Consider the following 26438-nt stretch of genomic DNA (forward strand, 5'->3'; position numbering starts at 1 on the left):
GCTATTTCGCTTGCTGCATATGCAAAATCATACTCGTTTTTGAGGTTGTAAATCAAAGTTTGTATTTTAAGATAAACTAATTGGCTTGGCTTTCTGTAGAATCGAATTATTCTCTGAAGAAATGGGTTAAAGGGGTTTGTGTATGTATGTTTTTGACTCGTTTTTTAGGTTGTGGGGGGTGCTCACCTCACATTTGAGAGGATGGGGGTGCAAACACTGATAACGGTGGGAGGTGCATTCTTGCCAAGGGGGGTTCTTGTTTCTCTGAAGGCCATATAAACTCCTCTGAAGAGTTTCTCTGCGCTCCATTATCTCAACTGTTGTCTTCCTGCGAGGTCTCTGAGTTGGCTTTTTGTGGAATTTAAAGATGGCTGTGGTTCATGCTGAAGTGAGCGTTTGGAGTAAGCTATGGGATCACAGGTTTCAGCTATATGGAGGACATGTGTGTAATACGCTAATGGCAGGTAAGTTTTCATCCTCTACCTCTGTTGTTCTCTCTCTTCCTGAATGTTTGTAGTAGTCAGACTTACAATGTTCACCACACGGACCATGGTCCGCTTTCACTTCATTACATTTTTTTGTTGTTGTAATATCCACTGAATGGGCCTAGAAAGATGTACTATGATAGCAATACCAAGTCCATACAATTTAGTTATTATACACACTTAAAAAAGAAAAAGAAAACTGGTTTTAAATGCTTTTAGGGGATACATTTATTCAAAAAAAGGATGGATTGTGTGTAGGTTTACTTGGCTATACTTTGGGGATGAAAAAGTCTCTGGATGTTTGCGAGTTTGACCTCTTATTGAGGTCAGAGTTGTGACTCAGTGGGCTATTCAATGCTCAAAACATGTACAAACCGTTGGCTTTCAGATGTAAAATTTTGCCCTTGGACATTTTCCAATTCCAGTCCCCCCAACTCAAGCCAATTTTCCTGACTATACGTTAATAGCAAAAATCAGAATAATTATAACAGATGGAATAACAATAAAAAATGTCATTATAATAGTTGCCTTTTTCTTTTTACATATTCTTAAAGAAACAGTACACCCCAAATGAATATTTTTAGCATTGAAAAATCTGAATATGAAAATCAGATATTTTGAAGAATGTTGCAACCAAACATTTGATGGTATCCTTTGACTTGCACAGTATGAAATAAATGCTAAGGAAATCAATGGTGTCAAGACAAAATGTACTTTTATTAATTGACATAAGACAACAAGGGTGTATATGGCACATCTTCATTCAAATCCAAATATATCCATATAAATGTCCATATCTCTGCTCTTTTAGGTTCTTGGGATGACAGAACACCTCTACATGATGCTGCTTTGCAAGGAAGATTGCTGCCACTGCGAAGACTGCTTTCACAGGTACTGATGCAAAAACACTGGCAGAAGATTTTACAAACCGAATAGTTCAAAACCATATCTAAAATATCTATCATAACACTGTAACAAAAATCAGCCCTTAAAAACAGACTTTGCGTGAACTGAATGCTACTATTTATGAATATAGTAAAATAATTGTGTATGTTTGCTTGTGTACAGGGGTACAATGTGGGAATGGCTACATTAGATGGAATCACACCATTGCATGAAGCATGCGTTGGAGGCCATTTCACCTGCGCTAAACTTCTCCTGGAACACGGTGCTGATGTATGTATATACCTTTCTATTTACTTACAGTATCTGGCTTTATGCTGCTCACTGCATCTGCATAAACACGCTTTAACGGTTAACACATGTATGCCTTCAGGCCAATGCTGTCTCTTTTGATGGAGCCACTCCTCTCTTCAGTGCATGCTGTAGTGGAAACCCTGCCCTCGTCAGCCTCATTCTTCTCTACAGCTCCGTCCAGCATCCAGCTCATCTGCAGAGCTCACCTCTCCACGAAGCAGCAAAGAGAGGTATGCATGATGATTTGTGCGAATTTGCAATGCACTGGAAACATTGGGACGTCAGTAAACCGGATGTCTTTATGTTTCAGGTCACACAGCATGTGTTGAAGTGCTGCTGTCTCATGGTGTGAATGTGGACACGGAGGTTCCCAGCATAGGAACGGCTCTGTACTGTGCATGCGAGTCCAAGGCAACAGAATGTGTACAGAGCCTGCTGATCTCAGGTCCGAATCACACGCACACAACTCTTAGTGGGTTGTTAAATACATTTAAGGGCCAGTATGATCATGAAATACAGAAATATAACTTTTTGCTTTGGTAATGCACGTTATAATAACACAGTGTTTAATTTTGCATGCTCTCAAAGGTTCATTACATTATGTAGTATACAAAAAAAAAATTCTATTGAGATCATGTTTTCTCTCTTTGTAGCCGTAACTAGAATACTAGATTTTCAGTGTATATTTTAAGTTGGAAAACTTTTCTGTTATTTAAAAAAAATATATTTCAGTATTTAGTATGTACTTAGCTATCATTAGCTTCATTTCAATTGTTCGGTTTTCATCAATTGTTAGGTTTTCATTAAATATTTATATATGTATAATTACTATAAATGCATATATTCATATAAACATATGGTCATATATTTCTATTTATTCAAACTTTACTTTAATACCTAAAATGACTTTGAATACCTTTAGCTTTTAGTTTTTTTTATTGTCATGTGTACAGCTTTTATTTCAATGCATTAACACTGCTTCCTGTCTCTCTGTAGGTGCTGATGTGCAGTGTGGACGGGGTCTTGACACACCTTTACATGCTGCAACCAGGGTGGGCGGGGCAAAAGAGGTGGAGCTACTGCTAGAGCACGGGGCTGATCGGACCTCAAGGAACTCTGAAGGAAAGAAAGCTCTGGAGCTGACAGCAGATCAGAGCATCAAGCATCTCTTGCAGACTACAGGTAAACGAAAACAGGGTATCATATGAAATCTGTTCACATGATATATCATGCAAGTGTGCCCCATGTGTACTGCGATACTGATTTTGGCTCGGTTCTGCAGGTCCGTGCTCCCTGACTCAGCTGTGCAGATGGTGTATTCGACGTTCCCTGGGACAAAAAGGACTGAACAAAACCAAGAAGCTTTGTTTACCACATATCCTGAACAATTATCTCCTCTATCATTAAAACACACGTAAACATTCCCTGTCTAGAGCACAGACATGGTTCACATAGTAATCTTCTTCTTTTTGAATAACATTTTGTACACATTTTTTATCTGTAAATAATCTCTTTTTTATTGTGAAAGTGTATCTTTTTTGTTTTGTAATAAATATTTTTATACATTGTATACAAAAATGCTATTAATCTGTTGAAATGAATGTGTGACTATATACAAACACACACATATGATGAGTTTCCATATCTAATGTACCATAGTTGTACATTATTATAACACACAAACTGTATTTTCTATTCCCTTACTCTAAACCTACCTTCCCATAATAAAAACTCAATTTTCTCCCCACAAGGTAAAAATTGACTGATATTACTGTAATTGTGGGGGTCGCACACACATGTCTGCATGCTCACATGAACACTCACTATGCCTACTAATTCACACAGAGTGAAAACCTGACTAAATTGATTATTACATGTGTTTTTAAATGTCGAGTATTGCCTGAACGAACCAGCAGGTGGCATCTTTAGTATAGATTATTCTAAATCACAGCCCCTATGAATGGCTTTCCACAAAATATTATTCCTATTTTCAGTTTGCATGTGTTTAGTTCGCTGTTTTTTATGCAATGTAGTGTCAATACAAAACAACAAACGGTGACTCCGAAAACAGAGAGCAGTAAAACTATAGGCTAACATGCATTAAATAAAAAAAAATCCATCTATTGATCTGTCTAATTGTCTTTCTATCTGACTGACCCGCTGATTGAACATATGCTGACAAATATGGTGAGGATATTCCCTCTACAGTCTGAGAGAAAGATTATGGCACTCCTACGATGCAGACGCGTAGAAGATTGTGTGTGTGTGTGTGTGTGTGTGTGTGTACTCGGTCACGGGGAATCCGTGGGAGCGCAAACTCCGCCCACGCCATGAACATCTCCAGCGGCGCGAGCGTGGGGGGGTTTGCCTCGCGCTCGGAGCTCGCGCTGCATCGAACACGCCGCTACGAAGCCGCTCCTGACCATGTAACGGGACTGCAGTTCGCGGGATATTCACGAGCGAACGCTGCGGCAGGTAGGACGTCACTTTACATCCTGGTGTGTTTCATGTATGCGGCTTGAGGGAATAAACGCGGCTTTACGGTGAGATGGACGCAGGAACTTCGGTGCTCCCATTCTGTCTCCTCTTCAACTGTCTGTTTCTTTTTTGTACATCGGTTACATCACCCTAAAACAGTCTAAACCCCACAAAAGTCAGTATCAGAGGATGTTCCCTAGCAAACAAGCCTGTTTTAACGCTGTTTCTGGCATTACATGTAACGTCGTCTCACCAGGTGTTTGAACAGGTGCAATGCAGCAGAGCGTTTTTCTATTTATCGAGGTAGCCTGAAGTCGTTTTCATATCTTTGTATAGGCAATTTTGTGAAAGTTTAAAAGTGTCACCACCGTTCAATCCGTGTTTTTTATTGCACATGTTACGTGAGGCTAGTCGTCCCACTTTTTTACTTCAGTGAATATCAATAGGGTAGTTTTATTTTTGAAATCTGTAAAGATAAATGCCTTAAAGTCTTGGGGACAAAATGTCTTTTGTGTCTCGTGGGGGTTCTGTTGTGTTCACCTGACTGCTGTTGAGAAAATATGATGATATTGACATTTTTTTTTTGTTGTAATTCAATTTAATTACTCAATTTATTTTTATAACAACACACACACACACACACACAAACAAAACTGTGAAATCAATTTTTGCAGATATGAGGATAGCTAACATATGGGCTTGGATATAATTCATGATGATTTTTGTAGTCGGCAGGATGCTCTTTAACATGATTACACGGCTTTATGCACTTGCCAGGCGTGTGCTGTGTTTATCCTTTAGTATGATTTAGTATCCAGTGCTATCATGCCGTCATGAATGGCAAACCGGCCCACTAGTAAGTTGCTGCCTGTGAACTATCATCTGTCTAATTTGGTTTACTCCACCCCTTTTAATATTTAGAAACACAATTTGTGTTAAAGCTGTTAGAGCGATATTCACACTGAGAACCAGAGCAGGCGCCCTACTGATGTACAGATTAAACTCCGCGGCTGCTCGCACGTGTGGAAGAATGCTGGTGGAAGTTATACACACGGATTTGAGTCCTGTTTATTTGCTTATCAAAGTGATGACACACGCAGAGATGGCCAAAAAACACCTCTCGGCATTTAACCTATTGTCACATGCTGGTAGGTAACTGTTTAAGATGTGATGTGTCATCTTTTGTTTACTATGGGCAGCAATATACAGTAAATCACTTTGACTTTTCCAAAGCATTAGCGTTTTATTTTACATTGTATAATGCATGAATCAATGGAGAAATGATGCAGTGGTATAATGCAGATATAAATAATATAAGCATTTAAACCATAAAAAAAAAAATCATAAAACAAAAATGTTCGCGTATTTGAAGTGAAATTTTACCCCTATAAGTGTCTATGCTATTTGTAACAGTGATTGATACTGATACACACAGAAGATGTTTAATATCTTCCCTCTATGAAAACAGAAACACTGACTGTTAACTATACGGACAGGAAACATGAGTGGCAGCTGGCCTGTAAGAATTAAATCAATTACTTTAAAAAGACTGAAAGCATCAAACTTTTAAGCCCTTTTTGGCATTTTAATAGGCACCGGTCCTGAAAAAAAAGAGAGTATGGGTTAAAAAGTAATATTAGCATCACAGAAAAATCATCAAACAAAAATCTTTAATGTTCAGACAGTAGAATACATTAAGTGCTCTGCCATACGATTAACTGCACAGATCAGTGCACTTTTTGACACTCGTTCGCTCCGTAATTGACATTTCGTATTGATTAGAGTATATGTGTGTTTAAATAAGATGCATGCATTAAAGATTCAAAAGGGGCACAGCTGGAGAGAAGGACAATAGTAGATTACGTTGCATGTCGTTGGTCCATTAGTCCATGTTATACTTCATAATTGGTCTAAATGTGTGTGGCAACATCATTTCATTTATAACTGTGAGTTTTGAAATAGAGTTTATTTTCTGATTTAAAAAGTTGTTCATCTATGTGTTAGTTTGTGTAATATAATACAATTTCTGACATTATATATAGTAAACGCGTACATTGGCAAAATATTGATTCTTTTCCACCTTGCTTTCTAGATTTTGGTGTTTGACGTGAATACTATACTTACTACCAAGACCCAGTTTTTGCCTCGCTAATCTGCATTTCATAGCTTTTTCTTCCTTTTTCATTATGCTAATACAGCCTCTCTACAAGGCATAAAACATGTATGAGTCTAATCTCCATTAAACCAGGTGTTGTTGGTGAATGTGTCTCCATCATTAAATGAGTAATTACTGAGCTGAGAGCTGGACTGGCTGATTGTTGACTTGCTCTCTTGAGATTTATGCACCGAACTACATTTCCCATGGTTCTTGCAGCATTCTTCTCATCTTTAATGCTGCTTTCAGGTCATGTCGGGATGATCGTATTTACACATGAATGGCATCACGCTGTCTAAATTACCAGAGGGAAAAATCTGGATTGTGAGGCGCGTCACGATTAAAACGTGCTGAAAACTAACTTTCATGCATTCAGCGTACTGTAGATGAAAAATACAAATAAGGCTTAGCCATTCGTGAAGTGACAGGCTTGTGCAACTACGTTTCAGCATGAGGAAGATAAAATGCACAGATAAAGAAGCAGTTTTAAATCGAATGTGCATCCAGCGCTCTTTATTAGGTTGCGTAGAGCGGAAAAGCTTTGTGTGTTGTTAATGGTGAGAAAGAGAGAAACAAATATGAAACGCTATCCATTTTTCCCAACAATCTGATCTCGCATCAAACCGTAATGATGACGTCTGAGCTAGTAAATAGGAATTTCCCAGGAGGACTTGAAGGCAGCATCATTCCTTTCTAATGTCTTAATATTCACTAGAGCCTGGGGTACCAATGAATTAGCAGTGCTGTGGGTGTTGTTGTGTCTTTTTAATTAGTCCAGGTATATGGCTGTGTGGAATGGATTTGACTGTTTTCTTGTTATTTAGATTTAGTTTTCAAATGAAAATTTGAATTTGAATAGAAAAACATTTTTCACCTTCCTGTTATTTAACGGTTCCATGGTGTACACTTTTTAAGATTTATTTTAGGCTTTGGGTGTGCTGTTCACCTCTGAGAAAATGAAAGCTCAGTTAAGTGTGACTTCAGCACTCCTAGCACCAGGTCCTGGAGAAACGTTGTCTCATTTCACTATGTACTGCACAGCTATATGTGGTTGAAATGACAATAAAAAGCCACTTGACTTGACTCGAATCTTCACTTTATGTCATCATACGGGGAAAGGTTACCTCCCCTTTCTCTGCTTTGCCTGCCTAGAGAATTTAACAGACAAAACCAGACTTTATATTCTCAAAGGTGGACGATCTGACAGGATTGTTACTATGAGGTGAATCAGTTCTCATGTAACTCACAGTGTCTGTCTAGTCATGATGAAGATAAATACAGTTCAGTTTCATCAGGCAACAAATTTTATTATTCCACTTAAGTCCATCAATGCATCTACAATAACACATGATTATATATAAATCGTTAGTTTGTTAGTAGTTCGTTAGTTTTACACACATGCACACAGACGTTATTTCATAAACCAATCAATAACAAAGGACAATACTTTATTGAACCTTTTCTGATAAGAAGTGTGCAAACTCTAGCATTTTTGACGATCAGGCCGCTTGTTTTATAGTGTTTTACCACAGCTGTTGTCTTTTTTCTGTCAGACAGTAACATCCGGTATGCGATCATATTTCTAATTTGAGGCGATTCTGGCACCCAGCTCCTTATGTAGCAGGATCTGCTGTGTTTTGAAAGAGCCGCTTCACGTCTTCCCTTTGTTTTGCTTCCAGCTAGCATTGTTTTATTTGATTTGCTTAGTCGTGCGTCACACAGAAAAAAATCAGGAGAGGCTAATCAGGAGGAGAGGCTCATGAATAGTAATTAGACAGGCCAAAATTTACCTGTTTTTGACAGAGCTCTTGAGAAAGATGCTGCAAAAACATATGGAGAGGGTTTTTGTTACCTATAAGAAAAGGGCTTGGTTTACACCTAGCACCATTTCTGGCCATTGTGGTACCATAGGTATATTAATCATATTAAAGTAAAAAAATCTCATAAGTGAAATTTTCATACCATGGGACCTTTAAAATCCATATGGTCACAAAAGATGGAGGCATGGATGCTATTAAGATTTTCACTTTGATAAAGAGAGCAGTGTGACCATTTATCTAAGCATGTCTTTAAAAAAAATATTTAGAAAATAGATCATCATACTGTATTTTCGATCAAATAAATGCAGCCATGGTGAGACTTCTTTCACAAACATTTAAAGTCCTACTGGCCCCTGACTTTTGAACAGCACTGTATAGTGTATAACAACATAAGGGAACTGTGTGTTGGTGTATGTTTATACAGGGCTTTGTGTACACTAATGTGTGTGCTTAGGGTGGGATCCAGTGAGTTAACGCACCTTTTGTAACCCTGTAATCTTTTTTTTTTTTTTTTTTTTTTTTTTTTATTAAAGCAGCTCAGCAGTGTACATTTTGCTCAGGAGTTTGATGAACAACCAACTTTCAGACTCAAACACATGCCAACAACTGCCTGACAGTGATAGAAGTAAGAGGGAGAAGAGATTTTTTTTCAATTAGTGCTGCTAGACATTGCTAGCCCATGCTGGTTTTTTTCTCAGCGGAGAAACTGAAGTTACACTTTCAAAGATCATAGACTTTGTGTGTGTGCGCGCGAGCGATTGTGTGTCCCTGTAAACAGTTCTCGCATGAGAAATTTAAATTAATTTTGCTCCACGTCTTCCTGGTGAGTCAGACACTTAATGGAGCAAGAACCTCAGTAGCACACAAATACACGAACATACACAGTTTAGCTTAAAGCAATTTTTGTGCTGTGACATTACAAATAATTTGTCACCTGTGTGTGACACACAGACGTACGTGTGGGGTTGTGTCACCAACGGCAGGCACATTTCTAAGTGTAAATGATGGTGTGAAAAACAGCTTTTGAAGGTTCTGATTATGTAGGCTGGCCCTGTCAGACATCAATGTATCAGATTCTGTCAGACAGACAACAGAATATAGGAAAGCAAGTCATGCCCACACACACACACTGGAATGCATATTTTCTGTCCTCCCCGTTTGTCACTCACTACTGATTTCAAACGAACCAGGAACGAAGATAAGATGGCATATAGTAACTATGCAGTGACTGTTACATATTAACCCAGATCATGCACACAGATTGTGCTGGATGTTGGATATGACCCATAAATCAGTGCTTCAAACAGGAAATTAAAGTCGGTCAGAGATCCAAGCCAGTACAATTCTTCAGTCTCGATGGGGCTTCCATCAAAGACATCTGAACATGAATGAAATAGTTACAGATCAGAGTTTGCACCGTCTAAGAATACAAATTTGCATCCTATGATGTTTCTTTAAAGCAATAATTGTGAAACGTTCTTGCAACGCTCGATATGATATTCAAACTTGTATGTTTGATGTATAAATTCAGCATATTGAACCTTTTTAACACGGTCTTGACTGCAATTTGTCAAAATAATGACATGCAACTTATTTTAGAATAGTAATAAAATGACTATCCTCAATATTAACTAATAATCTAAATTATATAATAATAATATGCATTATGAATTGTAGTAATGAATATCTGCTAAATATATGTAGTTACTGACATAAAATAGTTAATTAATAAATTGTTTTGTTTGTAATTATCATTAATAGAAGAAAACATTGATTAAAATGTACTTGTTGACATATTCCACATGAACAATGTTCAGTTAACCATTTTATAGCATTTACTGTATTTATTTAAAAAAGGCTTATTTATTTATTAGCACTAATAACTAAACTTGTAAGAAAAAAATAATTGCAGAACAGAAATTCCAATTCTGATGTATTTTTATTTTATTAGAACATAGTTTCATTATTTAATAGACTTCAAGCTGTATTATCTACCCTATTAGTGGAAAGTGTCAGCTATTAATGCAAAGGTTATAGGTTCAGTCCCCAGTATGGCTGATGTACAGTGATTACTGTCCTGTTCTATTACTCTCGTGCTCTCGAGCGAGCCACTTCACCCCAGACTGCCGCTGGCACACTGCCACTGCAATTAGTGTATTGTCACTTTAGATAAAAACCTAAATGATGACTTGTAGCTGTAGCTGTGTCGGTTTGGCTGGTCATTCACTGGCATCTGGACTGTCAGTCTATTCAAAAAGCATTTAATAAAGATCATCATAAGCCATAATGTAGTCTGTCATGCTGAATCACATAAAAACAGCTTTGCTTTAAAATTGTTATTATATATTATTTTGACTTTTTATACATGTACACTGTAAAAAAAAAAAAAGTTTCACCTTGGCATAACGTCTTACCCTACTGCCTAAAACCGCCATCTACGTTCCGTCTCATTTAGATATTCATTGTGGTTTTAATTGTTTTAGTATTTTTTCCCCTCTCAGGTTATTTGCTAGTCAAAGTTTTTTGTTTTTTTTCCATTATCATTTCTCTTCAACCATCGCTCTGTGTTTTAACCTCATTCAACCATCTCTTTCTCTGACCCTTTGGTTTCTATAGAACATTTCTTAAATGTATTAACATTAACTCTTTTGATTAAAACTAGGTTATAAGGTGAATCATGATTGTTATACAATAATAGACTTAAAATACACTGATTGATCACTGCTGGTTTTTATATGGATTTTATGCTTGTAGGTATTCAGCGGGTGAAAAGGTTAACAATGCACTGACCAATAGGATCACAAGACCTGCCACAATTGTCAAGAGATGAACGTTATCGTCTGAATGTCTGGGCAGATGACCTTTTTGGGGATGTGCAGACGAACCGAAGCAATCCTTCATTCTGACTGAGGATTCCAGCTGCATTCATGAAGCATAATTGTTATTGGTTTGATTGGCTGAGTCTTCCTGGAGCTCTGTGAGCAGTTCTTTAAATGGTCATGGCGAAGACGACTGATTCCCTTAATCTGTCCTTCCTCCTGGAGCACGAAAGGCAGATGATCTTGGGTGTTCTCCAGAAAGACGAGAAACTCCGCAAACGAGAGGAGAAACGCATCAGGTAGCGTCATCATAAACAGTTATTTTCCTGTGTATATATATATATATATATATATATATATATATATATATATATATATATATATATATATATATATATATATATATATACGCATACACATATACACACACACACGCACGCACGCATGCATACGTACATACATGTATGCACACACAAGTATTTAGATACTGGATACTAGATACTAGCTAATTTAATTTGTAGTAAATACAACAACAGAAAAGCTTGGAGGCTACCATAAATTATTTCTATAACTGATTTGAACACAAAGGTTGAAGTAAATAGTGATTGAATCCATGAACCATCTGTATATTTACAAGGAGCATTCGAATGAACAAATCCACTAGAATGAAGCACTTTCTAGGACTACATTATGTGTCAGTGAAAGCCACGTTGAAAATGGCATTGAAAATGTGTTTTTGAAATAGATGAACTGTGCTCAAAGCAGCAGTCCTGCTGTAGTTAATTTATAGGGTGAATAGATTTAGTTATTCCCCAACAGTGATGCCAGTTGTGCCTCTACAGGAAACTGAAAAATGAGCTTGTGGAGCTGAAGCGAGCCGGACGGCGTTGTTCAGCGGATCAGCGTGAGTGTGCTGTATGTCTTCGTGCTCTGGGTCTCATCCTGCAGAGGGGTAATGTGTGCACCAACTGTCATCGACGCATCTGCAACTTCTGCACTGCTACGCCTCCAGACAGCAACTGCAAATGCACTGTATGTGCGAAGACTGCGTGAGTCGCACACAACATACACACTCTGGTCTGCAACGGTGATAGTAGACACCATGGAATGTTTTTTTTTTTTTTTTTTTTTGTTTCAATAGGAACTGTGTCAACAGTTCATAGGCTCTTTAATAGGTGAACCAATTAGGCTGTGATTGGCATTTCTCTAATTGGTGCTTACACAGTGTTGCGTGTGTGTGACTGGCTGATTTAGAGAGCTGAAGGTGGTTACAGGAGAATGGTTTTTGGAAGAAAGATCCAAGAGGTTTCAACATGCCAGTATTGCCAGCAGTGATGTAGTCAAACAGTCAATCCTCAGCAGTCCTCCAGGTGAGACCAAATCAGAGTTGGTGTCAACACAGACATCCATCAAGCAGTGCCAGTCAGTGTTGCCATATATATATATATATATACACACTGTCAGCCCTGACATAATGGAAGATTTTCCTCTTCGGGCTCTTTTTAATGATTTGCACTAGAATATTTATGGTTTTCACTATATCAGTAGCTGACATATAGAAATTGGACTGTGTCCTATGGTGTAAAAAAATTAACATACAAATAACATGAAAAATGTATCAGTTTGTTCAGAGTTGCTGAAAATATGAGAGAGGTCTTCAATGTTACCCCCCATTTTTACACATTCGTATGTCAACTATCCCTATACAATAATATATTAGCTTTGCCAATAAAAATAATACTTCTGATCAGGTTTTGCATTGATTAATGGTCAAGTTATAGAAAATAATGATTTCATAGAGAGTTCTGGCAACTGAACATATTAGGGTGAAACAGATTTTCATTAACAGGCTAAATATTTTTGACGGATGAAATCATTGAAAACACAGTGGCGTTTAATTAGTGCTTCTCCAATTCAGTAATTTACTCACCTTCAGTCTGTCCAATAGCTTTAATTCTCTTTCACAATTGATTTGGAGAAATTAAACATTACATCTCATTCTCACACACGTATCCTCTGCAGTGAATGGGTGCCGTCAGAAGGAGAGTCCAATAATAGTTGCAATAATCCACAAGTAATCCACACACAACTGCCTGTTTTAATAAATAAATCCATCAGGAGATTTTCAAAACCAAGTGATATGAGTCTTCTGTATATACATGCTCTAAATACCATGTGTTTTTTTTTATTATGAATATCTGTTTTTGTTTGTGGAGATGGAGGCTCTGCTCACAGATCATCAGAGATGGAGAGATCGTCCACGCCACAGCCTGAGAGATCAGCTACGCCCCAATCCCAGAAAAGCACAGGGAAGAACAGGAAAGGGTGAGGGGCATCATTTACAGTCCATTGAGTTGGCTATGCTTGAAATCACTTACTGCGATACGGTTCCTGCAGTTAATAGTATTTGCCCTTTTACGCTTTCTTCTGTATGCCTGGAACATTTGCTAAAATGTAGCACTGTAAACGCTGTATCCAATAATGCAATGCACTCAACCATTTACAATTTGACAACTGAGCCAGGACTAATAAAACTATGATTCTGAACATACCGTATACTTGGTGGGAACAGTATAGCCTCTTGCTGTTTGAAAAGAATCCTGTTGCATACTGTTTCACATATTCATTTGGAAATGATAGGCGTTATAAACTTGAGTGCAGTAAGATGGTATTTCATTGTGTGCCAGCATGTGTCTGCTCATTAAGACTGTCTGTGTCTCGCTCTCATTAAGCGTCTGTGTTTTAGGAAGAGAGCGGTTGCAGTAGAATCATCAGGGTTACCAACGGTGCCCAATAACATGAGAGCACAAATGGTGAAAACACCCACCCAGACGGAGGCAAGAAACAGGGTAACACATGATCGCACAATTGCATTGCTGTATACTGATTTGCGTGCATGACAAGAAAGCAGTGTTTAGTGTCTGTGTGCGTGCATGTGTTTATTCAGCCGGATGGGGCAGAGAGCGTGTCTAGTATACAAAGCAGTGATAGCATCCCTGAAAAGATGGCGGATGGGCGGAGACAAATGGATTCTAGCACACCCTCTATCGCCGTATCCAGAGCCTCCCTCTCATCAGGTATCACCATGGCAACAACTCCACATATTTACCATTCCAGCCAGTGACACCAGTTATGACATTTGCCCTCAAAACTGTCCTTATATCAGTTCAGTAATATTAAAAACTTTGAAAAGTCGGAGACCACACTGAAAATGTGTGCTTCAGAATGTAAATGAAACATTGGAATAAACGGTTACATCAATTTAAATAGAAATATATGTGGAAGAAATGAAAATGGAGTGAACAATACATTTCTGTGAACGTGTGAACCTATACTTACTTAAACTGAATGTATGCTCTTTGTCCTACTGTTTTCTTTTAAATATATATTTTCTGGAAAAATCAATAAAAAACTAAGTAAAGAATAATAGAAAAATACATATGTAGAAATATTTAAGACTATTAAATTTTTAATGTATGTAATATTTAATGTGCTATTGCTTAATATGTTGCACTTTAGGTCACTTCTCATTGTTCCTAATAATGTTTAAAAAAACCCATTATATTTTGAGTTTTACTGGATAATAATAGATTTTTTCTCCTACCAGATGAAATATTTTAGAGCTTGGCATAACTGTAAATATAATTATAAAATGTATGAAGAAACCTGTGGAGTTACAATTTTATTAATTTATATGACTTCTACAAGTCTAGAAATAATATTTATTTTCACACTAATTAGGCTGCCTTTAGGCTGCCAGTAATTATCCAAGTTTTCCAAGAATCTGTTCACTCAAAGAACATCTTTTTACTTATATTATTTTTTTTTGTCTTATTGTCCATTTATGTCTTCTGTGACTTTTTTTTTTAAATTCTAGTCTCTGACATTTCATGTTTAGAAGTATTATAAAATCTACAAAAAAAAAGAAAAAAAAGTAGCTAGAACTTTGGTTAAGCACAGCATGTTCCTCTCTTCACAGATCGCAGTCGCTCTGAGGTGGACCTCAGTAATCCTGGTGAGGGGTTCAATGAAGATCCTCTAAATAGTCGATGCCGCTCAGTCCCAGGCCTGAACGATGTGGTAGATTTCAGACACAGCCTCTTAAATCACTGCTCACTTGCAATCATTTTTTCCTGTGTGCAGAATATGATTTCCAGACAGGAAGTTAAAACGATAAAAAACAGTCTTCTGTAATATGAATTTTTTTTTTTTTCTGATATCATATCACCAAGTCAAGTGATCGCACCAGTGCTGTTTTCAATGTAATATTCGCTGAAGGCAGCATTTGTGCTCTAGGACTCGGATGAGGACATCGATGCGGTGTTATCAGCACACTATAAAACCAACCGGAGTGTCTGCAGCGCCCAATCAATGGTATAATGATTTGCACAGAAACACACACACGAAAAAACACTATAATCACAGGTGCTTTGCTGCAATTTGTGTTTGCTGGCTTTGTGCAGATGTCTGACTGCAGATTCCTCTTTCCATGTTTACACTTTTATTTGTGTAGCTAATGGCAGGGGAAGCAGAACTCTAACTCTTTACATCCTTTTTCTGATATTAATGTACACCACACGCTCTAAAACTTGTTCCAGCTCATGCCTTATGGTTATTAGCATTTTCTCCTCCTGGCAAAATATCCAGTTACATGAGATCGCTTAATTTGTTGACTCACCTGGCAGACCCACGCATGAATTTTTTTTTTTTATCGCCCAATCTTATATACACACAATTTAGCGTAGATGAAACGGGCTGAAACTACCGAAAGTGCATCATTGTCATATTTCTCGGTTCTTGGCCACACATACAGATGCAGGTGGTGCATTAAGATACAACAAAGAGAGCTAATTCAGGCAAACAAGAAGACAAGTGGCCTCTTTCAAAACAGCTGACATAACTCGTAGCTCACACACAGTCTCTAATGGCTAGATGAGTCAGATGTGAAGGGTGCGGAATGAAGAGGGAACGCAAGGGAAAAAAGCAAAAAGCAAGCAACTAACGGTCGTATTTTTAAAGAATAAAGGTTCTGTCACTATTTACTCACCCTTGTGTCTTTAGAAACCTACAGAACATGCTGATCTTTTGTTGATTTTTTTGAAGAATGTTAATGCTGCTCTTTGACATACAATGAACTCTCTTGTGATGTATTTCAAATGTAATATAAAGATATGCGATTTCCCTAGTGAAAAATAAATATATTGAAATGGATTTAAAATACATTTATTTAATGCTAAGTATTTTACAAGTACATTTACATTTGTTATGTACTCAATATAAATACCCCGGTTTTAAAGACAAGACTCAAGCCTAGTTCTAGACTAAAATGTAAGTCTTAGCTGTTTCAACTGAGATACACTTGTGCTGACTGAACGCACACAACACATTGTACACAAGTAGTACTCCAAATAAATAAATAAAATAAATAAAATAAATAAATAAATTTTTTAATGAAATTTTAAAGCTTGGAACGATATTTCAGAAAATGTTAATACATTTGAACTGTACTTACGATGAAATACATGTATTTTAAATATATAACTTTTAAATAGGGTTATTATTTGTAATATTGCTCTGTGCCATAGCTCTCAAATATTAAAAGACTTCATATAAATTCAAATGTGCCTTGACAAAATGTATTGTGCCTGAGATTATATCTATTTTACAGAAGACCTATGGAATACTTATGGTGCTTTTTGTCATTTTGGAGGCATTCAGCTCCATTGCCTGTTCAGTTTTATTAAATGGAAGGGAGTAGTGATGCATCAAATTATTATTATTATTATTATTATTATTTTATTTTATTTTATTTTTTCATAACAATGAAACCGAAATGAAAGCCCAACGAAAACTGAACATAATGCTTGTGTAATTTAATTTGGGTAACTGAACTCTATATGCAGTAAATGAAACCGTAGCAAACATCTTTAACAGTGTGTCCTCAATTCAGCCGAACTAATTGTAAAACACATTTATCTGTTATAGCTTTTCCATGTTGTGTGCACCAAATAGACACTGACGTGGTTAAACACATCCTCTGAGAAGTGCTAATGAAACACCACTGTTCAAAATCGTTTTTTTGCTGTTTAAATTGAATATTTTCGGTTGTCGAAATTCTTCACCAGAAAAGAGCCATGTGAATGTTCTGATAACGCACTCCTTTTTTGGAGGAAAAAGGTCAGATGGGTTTGAAATTACATAAGGGTGAGTAAATACGACCACGGGGTTTATTTTTTGTTCTGTGACATCTACAAATAATCAAATCGAAAAAAGCTCCTTCCTGACTCCTGCCATCTGTCTCCTGTCATATTATCTATGTTTTTCATGTTCTGCTTTCCTGCTTTGTGTTTTTCCCGCTATCAATCTTCTCTCTTTCTCTCTCTCCTGTCTTATTCTAGTCTTCCACACCTGCCTCGGAGAGAAAGTGGGGTTTCCTTAATGTACCTGACTCAGATGCTGACACTGTGAGTGTTGGGTGTGTGTTTTGAGTGCAGATGTGTGTCTGTCTGTTGCTCTGTTGGCTTCAGTTTCTTTCACTTGCCTTTCTGTAACACTGAGGAGTCATGAATGCATCCAAACAAGAGCTTGTGAAAGACGCACACCCAAAGACTCTGCTTATGTTCTCTCTCCAGACCAGCATCAACAGTATGATGAGCGTGTACAGTGAGACGGGGGACTATGGCAACGTGCGGGTTTCCGGGGAGATCCTGCTCAACATCTCTTACAGCTACAAAACAGGGGCACTCAACGTGCTCGTCCGCGAGTGCCGCTGCCTAGCAACCGGGGATGAGAGGAGACAGCGCACGGATGCGTGAGGCCACACACACACACAGCTATAGACTTCACTTTGGGCCCTGGCAGGCCATCTCTGCATTGCATGTACTTGGGATGTCATTATGTTAACATTAAATTTATCTCAATTCGTTATTTTATTAGTTAATTTAAAGGTATAGTTCAGAGGATGCCAATCCTCAGACAAAATGCCGAATTACCAAATTTTCCCACCATAAGTTAAATATATTAACTTTCTACAATATATAGACACACACACATGCATAGATACATAAATTGCATAGATACATAAAGTGGAAATTTAATATCCTATAAAGCTGCTTTGCAATGATTGAAATTATAAAAGCTCTATATAAATAAACTTGAATTGTGTAGTTCAGTCAAAAATGTAAATTTTGTAAAATTTACCCACGAGCAGTATTTTTTTTTTTTTTTTTTTTTTTTTTTTTTTTTTACAATTTTAGTAATTATAATATAATAATAATAATAATGAATTTGCTTTTATTTATTTTACTTTTCTTTCTTAAATTGAAGTTTTAGTAATTTAGTTATGTGCTTTTTGTAATTTTTTATTGAATATTTGTTTTGTTTTTTTGTTTTGTTTTTTTGCTTCATATATTTTTCTTTTGGTTTTAATTTGAGAAATTAAAAAAAAAAATTGTACAACTTTAGGGCAATCTAAAGGTATTTTATTACACTTGGTTCAATATTTGAGGTTTTTATGTTTTACACCAAACAAATTATATATAATTTTATTTAAATTAATGAAAACTTTTTAAATATTTTTTTAGGTTAAATGTTGATAATGTAATAATTTAAATGAAGCCTGTTCCTCAAAAAGCCATTTTTAAATAATTTTAAGTCTTATTGGCTTAGTTATATGCTTTTGTCTTTTTTTTTTCTAATAAGATGTATTTTTATTTTCTGTTTTGGTTTCATGTGTTTTATTTCAATTAGTATACAAGATAGCATTTCTAATTTTTTTAAATTAATTTTATTATTTATTTTCAGTTAATAAAAAAACATGTTTTTAAGGTAGTTATAGGTAATATGACTTAAATTTCAGTTTGTTCCTTACATAGCCTTCCTTACCCTAACCCTTCAGCTTTAGAAGACGTGTATGTAAACAATTTTATATACTTTAATATTATCAGTGTCCTCTGGAAGCCACCTTCTACTTTTTTTAAATGGTCAAACATTGTTTCAGATGGTAGAGAAGTGCAGTCCAGTATCCAGTCATATACTATAAGGTTAATCACTGTTTATTGACATTGAATTATTGTAGTCCTTGACTGCTCTAGATTTATTACATAACTTGTATGAAGTTACTCAATTGAAAATATTAATACAAAGATTGTCAAATGCTGATATTGCACAAAAGCAAACTTATTATTTGATATTTGCATTATTTTTTTGATATTATACTTTTTGTTTGCAGCTATGTTAAAACGTATCTCCTGCCGGACAAGTCCCGTCAAAGCAAGAGAAAAACCAGCATCAAAAGCAACACCACTAACCCAGTGTTCAATGAAAACCTGAGGGTAAGAGGACGTTCATGCCTGCCTTACAAAGTTTTGTATTGAGGTCGGTGAGATATTGCAAATGAGATATCGATTTAAGGACTCTTATCTGTCCCTGTGTCTCGGGATAGTACGTTGTCAGTCACTCTCAGCTGGAGACGCGCACGCTGCAGGTTTCTGTGTGGCATCATGATCGCTTTGGACACAACAACTTCCTGGGGGAGACGGAGTTGACCTTTGACTCCTGGGAGTTTGACTCGCAGATAGAAGAGTGGTTCGCTCTACAGCCCAGGGTGAGCTGAGCTGAACACACACAAACAGAGAGAGCGAGTGATGAAGAGGAACGTGCTGACATGAGTAAGTGTGATGTTGATATGTGTGTTTGTGTCAGAATGAGTGCTATGTGGACTCAGTGATGCACTACAAAGGAGAACTGACGGTGGTCTTGAAGTACATTCCCGCAGAGAGAAATGTCTCGCTGCCTCTGGACCAAGTGCAAGGTATGATTTCAAATGAGAAATTATATTATTTCTACACTTTCTCATTGTTGTTAAAATGTGCGTTAATGGCAGCACGGTACTGAATATTAATATGGCGCTCATTTACTCTCATGAAGAGGTAGGTTTGTAAACTGAACTATGATTTGGGATTATTATTAATTAGTTCCAGTTAATTACAATTATTTTGAATGTGTTAATTACGATTATCAATCAAAAGTATTTGTTTACGTAATATATGAATGTTCACCGTGTATATTTATTTATTATCTACATGAAATTATCATTCGACTAATCGTTTGACCGCGCTATTATTAATATATTTAATCTTTTATTGAAAATTTCAGTTTTCTGTCACGTTGTTTTTGCTACTTAAAAACAACACTTTTGTGTTAAATATTTGAAATACCATAAAAAGTAGAATATTTATACTGTAAACTTGCATGCACATATGTAATGAAAAGTAATTAAATCAACATTCGAATGCAAAATTCATAATTAAATTACAATGAATGTAAAATTCATAATTAAATTACAGACAACGCCAGCAAACGCCAGTCTGTTGGAGTTGGATCAGTGTGTGACTCCTGTTAGGGCTTGTTTGGAGTTTTTCACCCAACTGAAGCAACCACGGCTTCACCCACCACCTCTTTTGTTTTATTTGCCGTCTTCTCATGCGTAGATTGTCACACAAAAAATATGGAATGTGGATATAGGATAATCCATTTTTTTGTCTTGGTCGGTGTCTGTTGAAACAGTGTGAACATGACCATTGTTTTTCTTAAGATTTCAGATCCAGCTGCCAACTTGTTTGTTGGAGCTGGTTGGCGTTTGTCTACACGGTGTGAATCGTCCTTCGCTTGTATTTAAGATCACTTTTGTTTTTAGTGAAAAAAGGATTTCTGAAAGGAAAGAAGAAGACCATTACTCTTCCTAAAGGAGGAATGGTGGAGCTGCTGGTTAAGGAGGCAAAAAACCTGACAGCCGTCAAAGGAGGCTCCTCTGACCCGTTTGTCAAAGGGTGATTGATTTCTTCCAATTTCAAGAGTGCGCTTTGTAAACTCCCACTCCTTATACTTCACAACCTCACATACACGGCCTTTTTGTTCTCGTGTATCAGATACCTGCTGCCTGATGACAAGAAAAGCACAAAGCACAAGACCGCTGTGGTGAAGCGCACTGTAAATCCACGCTGGAATCACACCTTCACGTACTGTGGCCTGCAGCACGGCGATCTGAACAGTGTGTGTTTGGAGCTGACGGTGTGGGACAGAGAGCCCTTCGCCAGTAACGTCTTCCTGGGGGGTGTGCGGCTCGGGGCAGGGACCGGTGAGTCTGACTTCAGCTCAGCCTTTTCAGTTCAGTCTTTAACTATGGGATAAGGTCGGTCAGAAACTCGGAGCATGCGTTTCAAGCTTTGCATTTTCTGCAAAATTGCAGTATTGTAGATGTAAGCCTTTTCGGTGTTCATTTTAATTGAGTAATATTATTTAATCATTATTATTATTATTATTATTATTTGTGTTTTTACAATTTTTTTAAATTTCTATATTGCTTTACTATATTTTAATTTTACTTTTAACTTCAGTTAATTTTTTTTTTCTTCCAATATTTAATTATTTTATCTCTATTTAAAACATTTGAATAGTTTTGGTGCTAGATTTAAGAATAGGTCGCACCAGCGCAAACCCAAAGACACCCAGTGAAACAGTAGAGATAAAAAGACATGGATACAGTTATTTTTGCAACTGACCTTATTACATATGCATTTTCCAAATGTAAAATTTATGGGAGGAGAGCATTTAAATTCAGTTACACAAAATTCTCAGGTTCTCTCAGGAATAGCAGTCATGTTTTTTTTTTCATTTAGATCATCTGCTTCTTTACCATTGCTTCCTATCCCTGCTGGATTCTGATAATTATATATTTCAAATTGTGTTTCCCACATTAGTAGCACAGATTTGTATATAACGCCTTTCCTGTGAAATGTTCTCAGACTCAAATTAAAATAATCATTCAGTCCCAAATGTTCTTGAATACAATTTCCACTGTAATGTTCTTTCCAAACGTCTCCTTAATCAATCATCAATGATGCATGAAGCTCTACTTTGTGCAGCACATTTTATATTCATGCTGAACTAATTTACTGTTACCAATATGTTTTATTCATGTCTTCACTCACTCATGAACCGATCATTTGTTTACTCATTGATGATTGTGTATTAAAGAGGTGTCGTGGCAATTTTAAAACGACTCTCATGTATGGTCTTGGACGATTTTAGGTCAGACAGTCCTCCAGAATCCATGTTTGCTGCAGAGAGCGACCAAGAGGGAGAGCAGTCTTCCACTTTATCCCAAGACTCCCATCTTAGTCTCATAGATTTCTTTTTCAATTCTAAATATTTAACAAATTCTTTTTAAATTTGTCACTGTTTTCAACATTTATATCAAAAAAGTTTCAAATCAGCATATTAGAATTTTAGACATTAGAATAGTTTCATTTTTAACTATATTAAAATAGCAGTTATTTGATATAGTAAAAATCTTTCAGAATTAGTTTTATTGTTTGTTTGTTTTTAAGGAAGACTTGAACATGAGACTTCTTTCAAAAATGCTAAAAACACATAACATCTAGTGTATTCATAAATTCATTCACTCATCTATTCATCCGTCCATGTCCACTTTATCTATCTCCTAGAATGTAAATAGAATGTAAATAGTTGTAAAACCATTATAAAATAACATTGTTTGTGGTGTTTGTTGTGATACTATTCTTTCAAAATAGCATAACTGAAGCCATTTTCATTCTGAATATTTCTCAGAAATACACTAAATGGTCTCTTTGATTTGAATTTCAGCCAAACAGGCAAAAAGTTACCTATCTAGGCACAACAAGTATATTTGATTTCTTTAAACGACTGTTCAAATATTTCCCCCTGTGAATGTCTGACTTATAAGTAGCAGGACTTGGATTTTCTTCTCTTTTGATCTTGCATACAGAGCAGTTAACTGACCTGTTTGTGACCCGCAGGTCTGAGTTATGGGAAGGAAGTAGATTGGAACGATGCCTACGGGGAAGAGCAGCGGCTATGGCAACGCATGATTGACAACCCTGAGGTCCCACAAGAGTGCACCCTGATGCTGCGCTCCAGCATGGCCAAGAGAAAGACGTAGAGAGAAAGATGGAGAGTTTCCCTGGCAATACTCATCAAATCCAGTCACCTCTAGACACTTTAAAGTGCTCTTTATGTTCTTCGGCAGTACTCACACTACCCAGATTCTCATTGCAACAGACGTATGCACTCTGAATTCTCAAGACAGGTATATATACACACACATATGGCCCTCTACGGTCCTATTTACACCTGGTATTTAGATCCATCTCGACTGAGTCGGATCGCTAGTTATACCTAATGTTAACATATTTCTAAAATGTGACTCTCTTGAGCGCTTAGGATCTGATTTCAAGAGAAGAGACTTTGATTTTATATCTACTTGCATCATTTATGTCAGCGTGGTACTGCATGTTGATAAAGCACAAAAAGTGAAAATGAAAAGGACAGAGGAAATCATACAAAATCTCTCCTAAATATACAAGCACATGCGTGAAGTTTAAGTTTAGCTTAGATTTTTTTCAGCCAATTTTTTTTTTAATTCTTACATTTCAGGAAAAAACTGGTAAAAATTAAGTATGTTTTTGCTTGAAAAAAGCATAATAATCAGCCAATGGGACAAGCAAAATAATCTTGTTTTCCTTACCCCATTGGCTGATTATTTCACGTGTTTCAAGCAAAAACATACTTAATTTTACCAGGTTTTTTTTCCTTTTGAAAACAAGACAGATTTTTTTATTGTCTAGAAAATCCTTTTTGATTTAAGAGTTTTTAGATATTTTAACCGGAAACAAAACAAACAAACAAAAAAATTCTAAGCTAGAAAATCATTGTATGCAGTGTAACTAGCAGGATGACAGGCATTTAGCACTGACAGCCTGATCGAACCACTGAGATGTATCTCATACCAGGTATAAATGATTCAACACACTACTCCAACCCAGGTGTGCTAATATTTTAAACCAAACGCTCACTGGTCAGAACTGTGAATAGCACATGAAGACTATTACAAAAGAGCACAGTGAACATGAGCAACAATCAAAGGTCACATTTGTCCTGAAAGAACAAAGCACAAAGCACTTCCACTGAACACACACTCACAAAAAAGAAAAACAAAATCCAATTTGCACAGATAGCACCTGCATATAACGCTTGCACACATGGATGTGATCAGTCATTTCTGTACATTTATAAAGACATGCACAAAAGATGTTATGATAATCGTTTCAGATGCGTCACATACATGTACATTTGGCTGAAGATAGACTGATGCTAACTGTTACATTTCATAGCTGGTTTTACCACAGTTTTCATGTAAAAACAGAAGTGTGGTGTAAAAAAAAAAGTTGCGTGATTCATTATATTGAATTAGATTTACAAGTGCTCCAAAAAAACTAAAAAAATCCTATGTTTTAGGTAAAATGATAGGCTGTAGAGTAGATCAAGTAGGAAGATTACATTTTCTATGAAAACTAGTCACAATCCAGCATGCAAATATTAGATTCCTCCATCTATCACAGATCTATCATATTCTACCTAAAGGATAAAAATGCTATATCATATAATTGTAACTAAAAACACACCATCTATAAACACTGAATTTAGCCATAATAAGGATAGGGATAGAAAAAGAGGGGGATTGTAATAGAGAAAAGGCTCACAAAACACACTTGAGTTTTAAGGCGAGTTTCTGGTTAATTCCTCGGTTGATCCTGCTGAGCCGTCATGTCACTGTGAGGTCTTCATGAATAACGTGTGCACCCCCTTTATACCTAATACTTTTGTTAGCATCAGTCAAGTGAATAGACCTTTTAGACAACTTGCTGTTAAATTGAGAGGTTTTGTGGCATGTATATGGCTCAATGTTTGACATCCAAGTGTTATGTCTAATATTGTCTGAAGCTGTTAGACTCGCAGCATGTTTGGTGTATGTGAGCTGTTTCCTCTTTCTCATCAGGAACACAGTGTTTAGGACTGTTCTGTACTGTACTGTCTCATCTTCAGAAAGAGAATAAACTATTATTAAACAACTGTTGCAGATTCATTTCTTTTTTTTGTCCTCGTCTTAACCATTTTATATACACACACACTCTCTCTCACTGGCCACTTTATTAGGTACACCTGTCCAACTGCTCGTTAGCGCAAATTTGGCAACATGGCAGCAACTCAATGCATTTAGGCATGTAGACATGGTCAAGACGATCCGCTGCAGTTCAAACCGAGTATCAGAATGGGGAAGAAAGGTGATTTAAGTGATTTTGAACGAGACATGGTTGTTGGTGCCAGACGGGCTGGTCTGAGTATTTCAGAAACTGCTGATCTACAGGGATTTTCACGCAAAACCATCTCTAGGGTTTACAGAGAATGGTCCGAAGCAGTCGAACCTTGAGTCGGATGGGCTACAGCAGCAGAAGACCACACCGGGTGCCACTCCTGTCAGCTGAGAACAGGAAACTAAGGCTACAATTCACACAGGCTCACCAAAATTGGGCAATAGAAGATTGAAAATACATTGCCTGGTCTGATGAGTCATCAACAACATGAAAGCATGGATCCATCCTGCCTTGTATCAACGGTTCAGGCTGGCGGTGGTGGTGTAATGGTGTGGGAGATATTTTCTTGGTACACTTTGGGCCCAATAGTAGCAATTAAGCATTGTGTCAATGCCACAGCCTACCTGAGTATTGTTGCTGACCATGTCCATCCCTCTATGGCCACAGTGTACCCATCTTCTGATGGCTACTTCCAGCAGGGTAACGCGTCATCTCAGACTGGACTCTTGAACATGACAATGAGTTCACCGGATTCAAATGACCTCCACAGTCACCAGATCTCAATCCAATAGAGCACCTTTGGAATGTGGTGGAAAGGGAGATTCACATCATGGATGTGCAGCCGACAAATCTGCAGCAACTGCGTGACTCTATCATGTCAATATGGACCAAAATCTCTGAGGAATGTTTCCAGTACCTTGCCACGAAGGATTAAGGCAGTTCTGAAGGCAAAAGGGGGTCCAACCAGCAAGGTGTACCTAATAAAGTGGCCGGTGAGTGTGTGTGTGTGTGTGTATGTGAAATATTTTGGTTTAAAAAAATATATATATTTCTGTTACAGCAAAGTAACATTTTTAATTACATGATACTTCAGAAATTATTCTAATAAGCAGGTTTTTTTTTATTTTTTGTTTTTTTATCTTTTTTTTTCTTTTAGTATGTGACTAAAAAGTATTTAAATACTTTTCCTAAAATAGTATATAAAATAAACTTAAATATGAACTAATATTAAATGTTTACAATAGCTTTTAAATATTAATAAATGGATAAATATATAATAGATATTTTCAATATATAATTCTTATAGGAAAATCCTAAACCAGAAAGCTTTCAACAATATTAGCCTTCTCCCTTTTTTTCCACTGTGACATCGAATATGTCATTCCATACATAGGAAAAAATATTTATCATACCTCTATTACACTCAATTCAGTTTTATCATAATATTTAACAAACAGGGAACCAAGATAAACACGACTGGCATTTTAAGAAAGCTGTGTCCCATGCTC

At 36.7% G+C, this 26438-nt stretch overlaps 2 protein-coding genes across 4 annotated transcripts; both read left to right on the forward strand.

The window, feature by feature from the left end:
• The first annotated feature begins 139 nt into the window (after positions 1-139).
• Positions 140-3694, forward strand: asb11 (ankyrin repeat and SOCS box containing 11). Its single transcript, XM_043249110.1, has 7 exons — positions 140-464; positions 1297-1376; positions 1554-1661; positions 1762-1912; positions 1993-2127; positions 2679-2864; positions 2965-3694. Exons 1-7 carry the CDS (start codon positions 368-370, stop codon positions 3087-3089), a joined length of 882 nt encoding a protein of 293 aa, XP_043105045.1. The 5' UTR covers positions 140-367; the 3' UTR covers positions 3090-3694.
• Positions 3695-4006: 312 nt separating this feature from the next.
• Positions 4007-25391, forward strand: sytl5 (synaptotagmin-like 5). 3 transcript variants are annotated; one of them, XM_043249096.1, is made up of 17 exons: positions 4007-4157; positions 10890-11253; positions 11797-12003; positions 12209-12324; positions 13171-13279; positions 13701-13803; positions 13902-14031; positions 14934-15034; positions 15251-15328; positions 17353-17418; positions 17587-17765; positions 19185-19287; positions 19398-19559; positions 19658-19766; positions 20652-20784; positions 20884-21092; positions 22795-25391. In XM_043249096.1, the coding sequence occupies exons 2-17, from the start codon at positions 11129-11131 to the stop codon at positions 22935-22937; spliced, it is 2073 nt and encodes a 690-aa protein (XP_043105031.1). In that variant the 5' UTR covers positions 4007-4157; positions 10890-11128; the 3' UTR covers positions 22938-25391. The 3 variants fall into 3 exon arrangements, with proteins under 3 accessions (XP_043105031.1, XP_043105033.1, XP_043105032.1); XM_043249097.1 differs by having other exon boundaries at positions 4033-4225; XM_043249098.1 differs by lacking the exon at positions 17353-17418.
• Positions 25392-26438: the final 1047 nt, after the last annotated feature.

The sequence above is a fragment of the Puntigrus tetrazona genome, chromosome 9, assembly GCF_018831695.1.
Source record: "Puntigrus tetrazona isolate hp1 chromosome 9, ASM1883169v1, whole genome shotgun sequence".
Classification (NCBI taxonomy): domain Eukaryota; kingdom Metazoa; phylum Chordata; class Actinopteri; order Cypriniformes; family Cyprinidae; genus Puntigrus; species Puntigrus tetrazona.

What these genes read in the sequence shown, in the direction of transcription:
- asb11 (XM_043249110.1), top strand. Translation starts at nt 368, where the DNA reads ATGGCTGTGGTTCATGCTGAAGTGAGCGTTTGGAGTAAGCTATGGGAT. An exon ending in CCACGAAGCAGCAAAGAGAG is followed by an intron (nt 1,913 to 1,992) that starts GTATGCATGATG and finishes TTTATGTTTCAG; the next exon opens with GTCACACAGCATGTGTTGAA. An exon ending in GCATCTCTTGCAGACTACAG is followed by an intron (nt 2,865 to 2,964) that starts GTAAACGAAAAC and finishes TCGGTTCTGCAG; the next exon opens with GTCCGTGCTCCCTGACTCAG.
- sytl5 (XM_043249096.1), top strand. Translation starts at nt 11,129, where the DNA reads ATGGTCATGGCGAAGACGACTGATTCCCTTAATCTGTCCTTCCTCCTG. An exon ending in ACAGGGAAGAACAGGAAAGG is followed by an intron (nt 13,280 to 13,700) that starts GTGAGGGGCATC and finishes TCTGTGTTTTAG; the next exon opens with GAAGAGAGCGGTTGCAGTAG. An exon ending in CTGACTCAGATGCTGACACT is followed by an intron (nt 17,419 to 17,586) that starts GTGAGTGTTGGG and finishes TTCTCTCTCCAG; the next exon opens with ACCAGCATCAACAGTATGAT.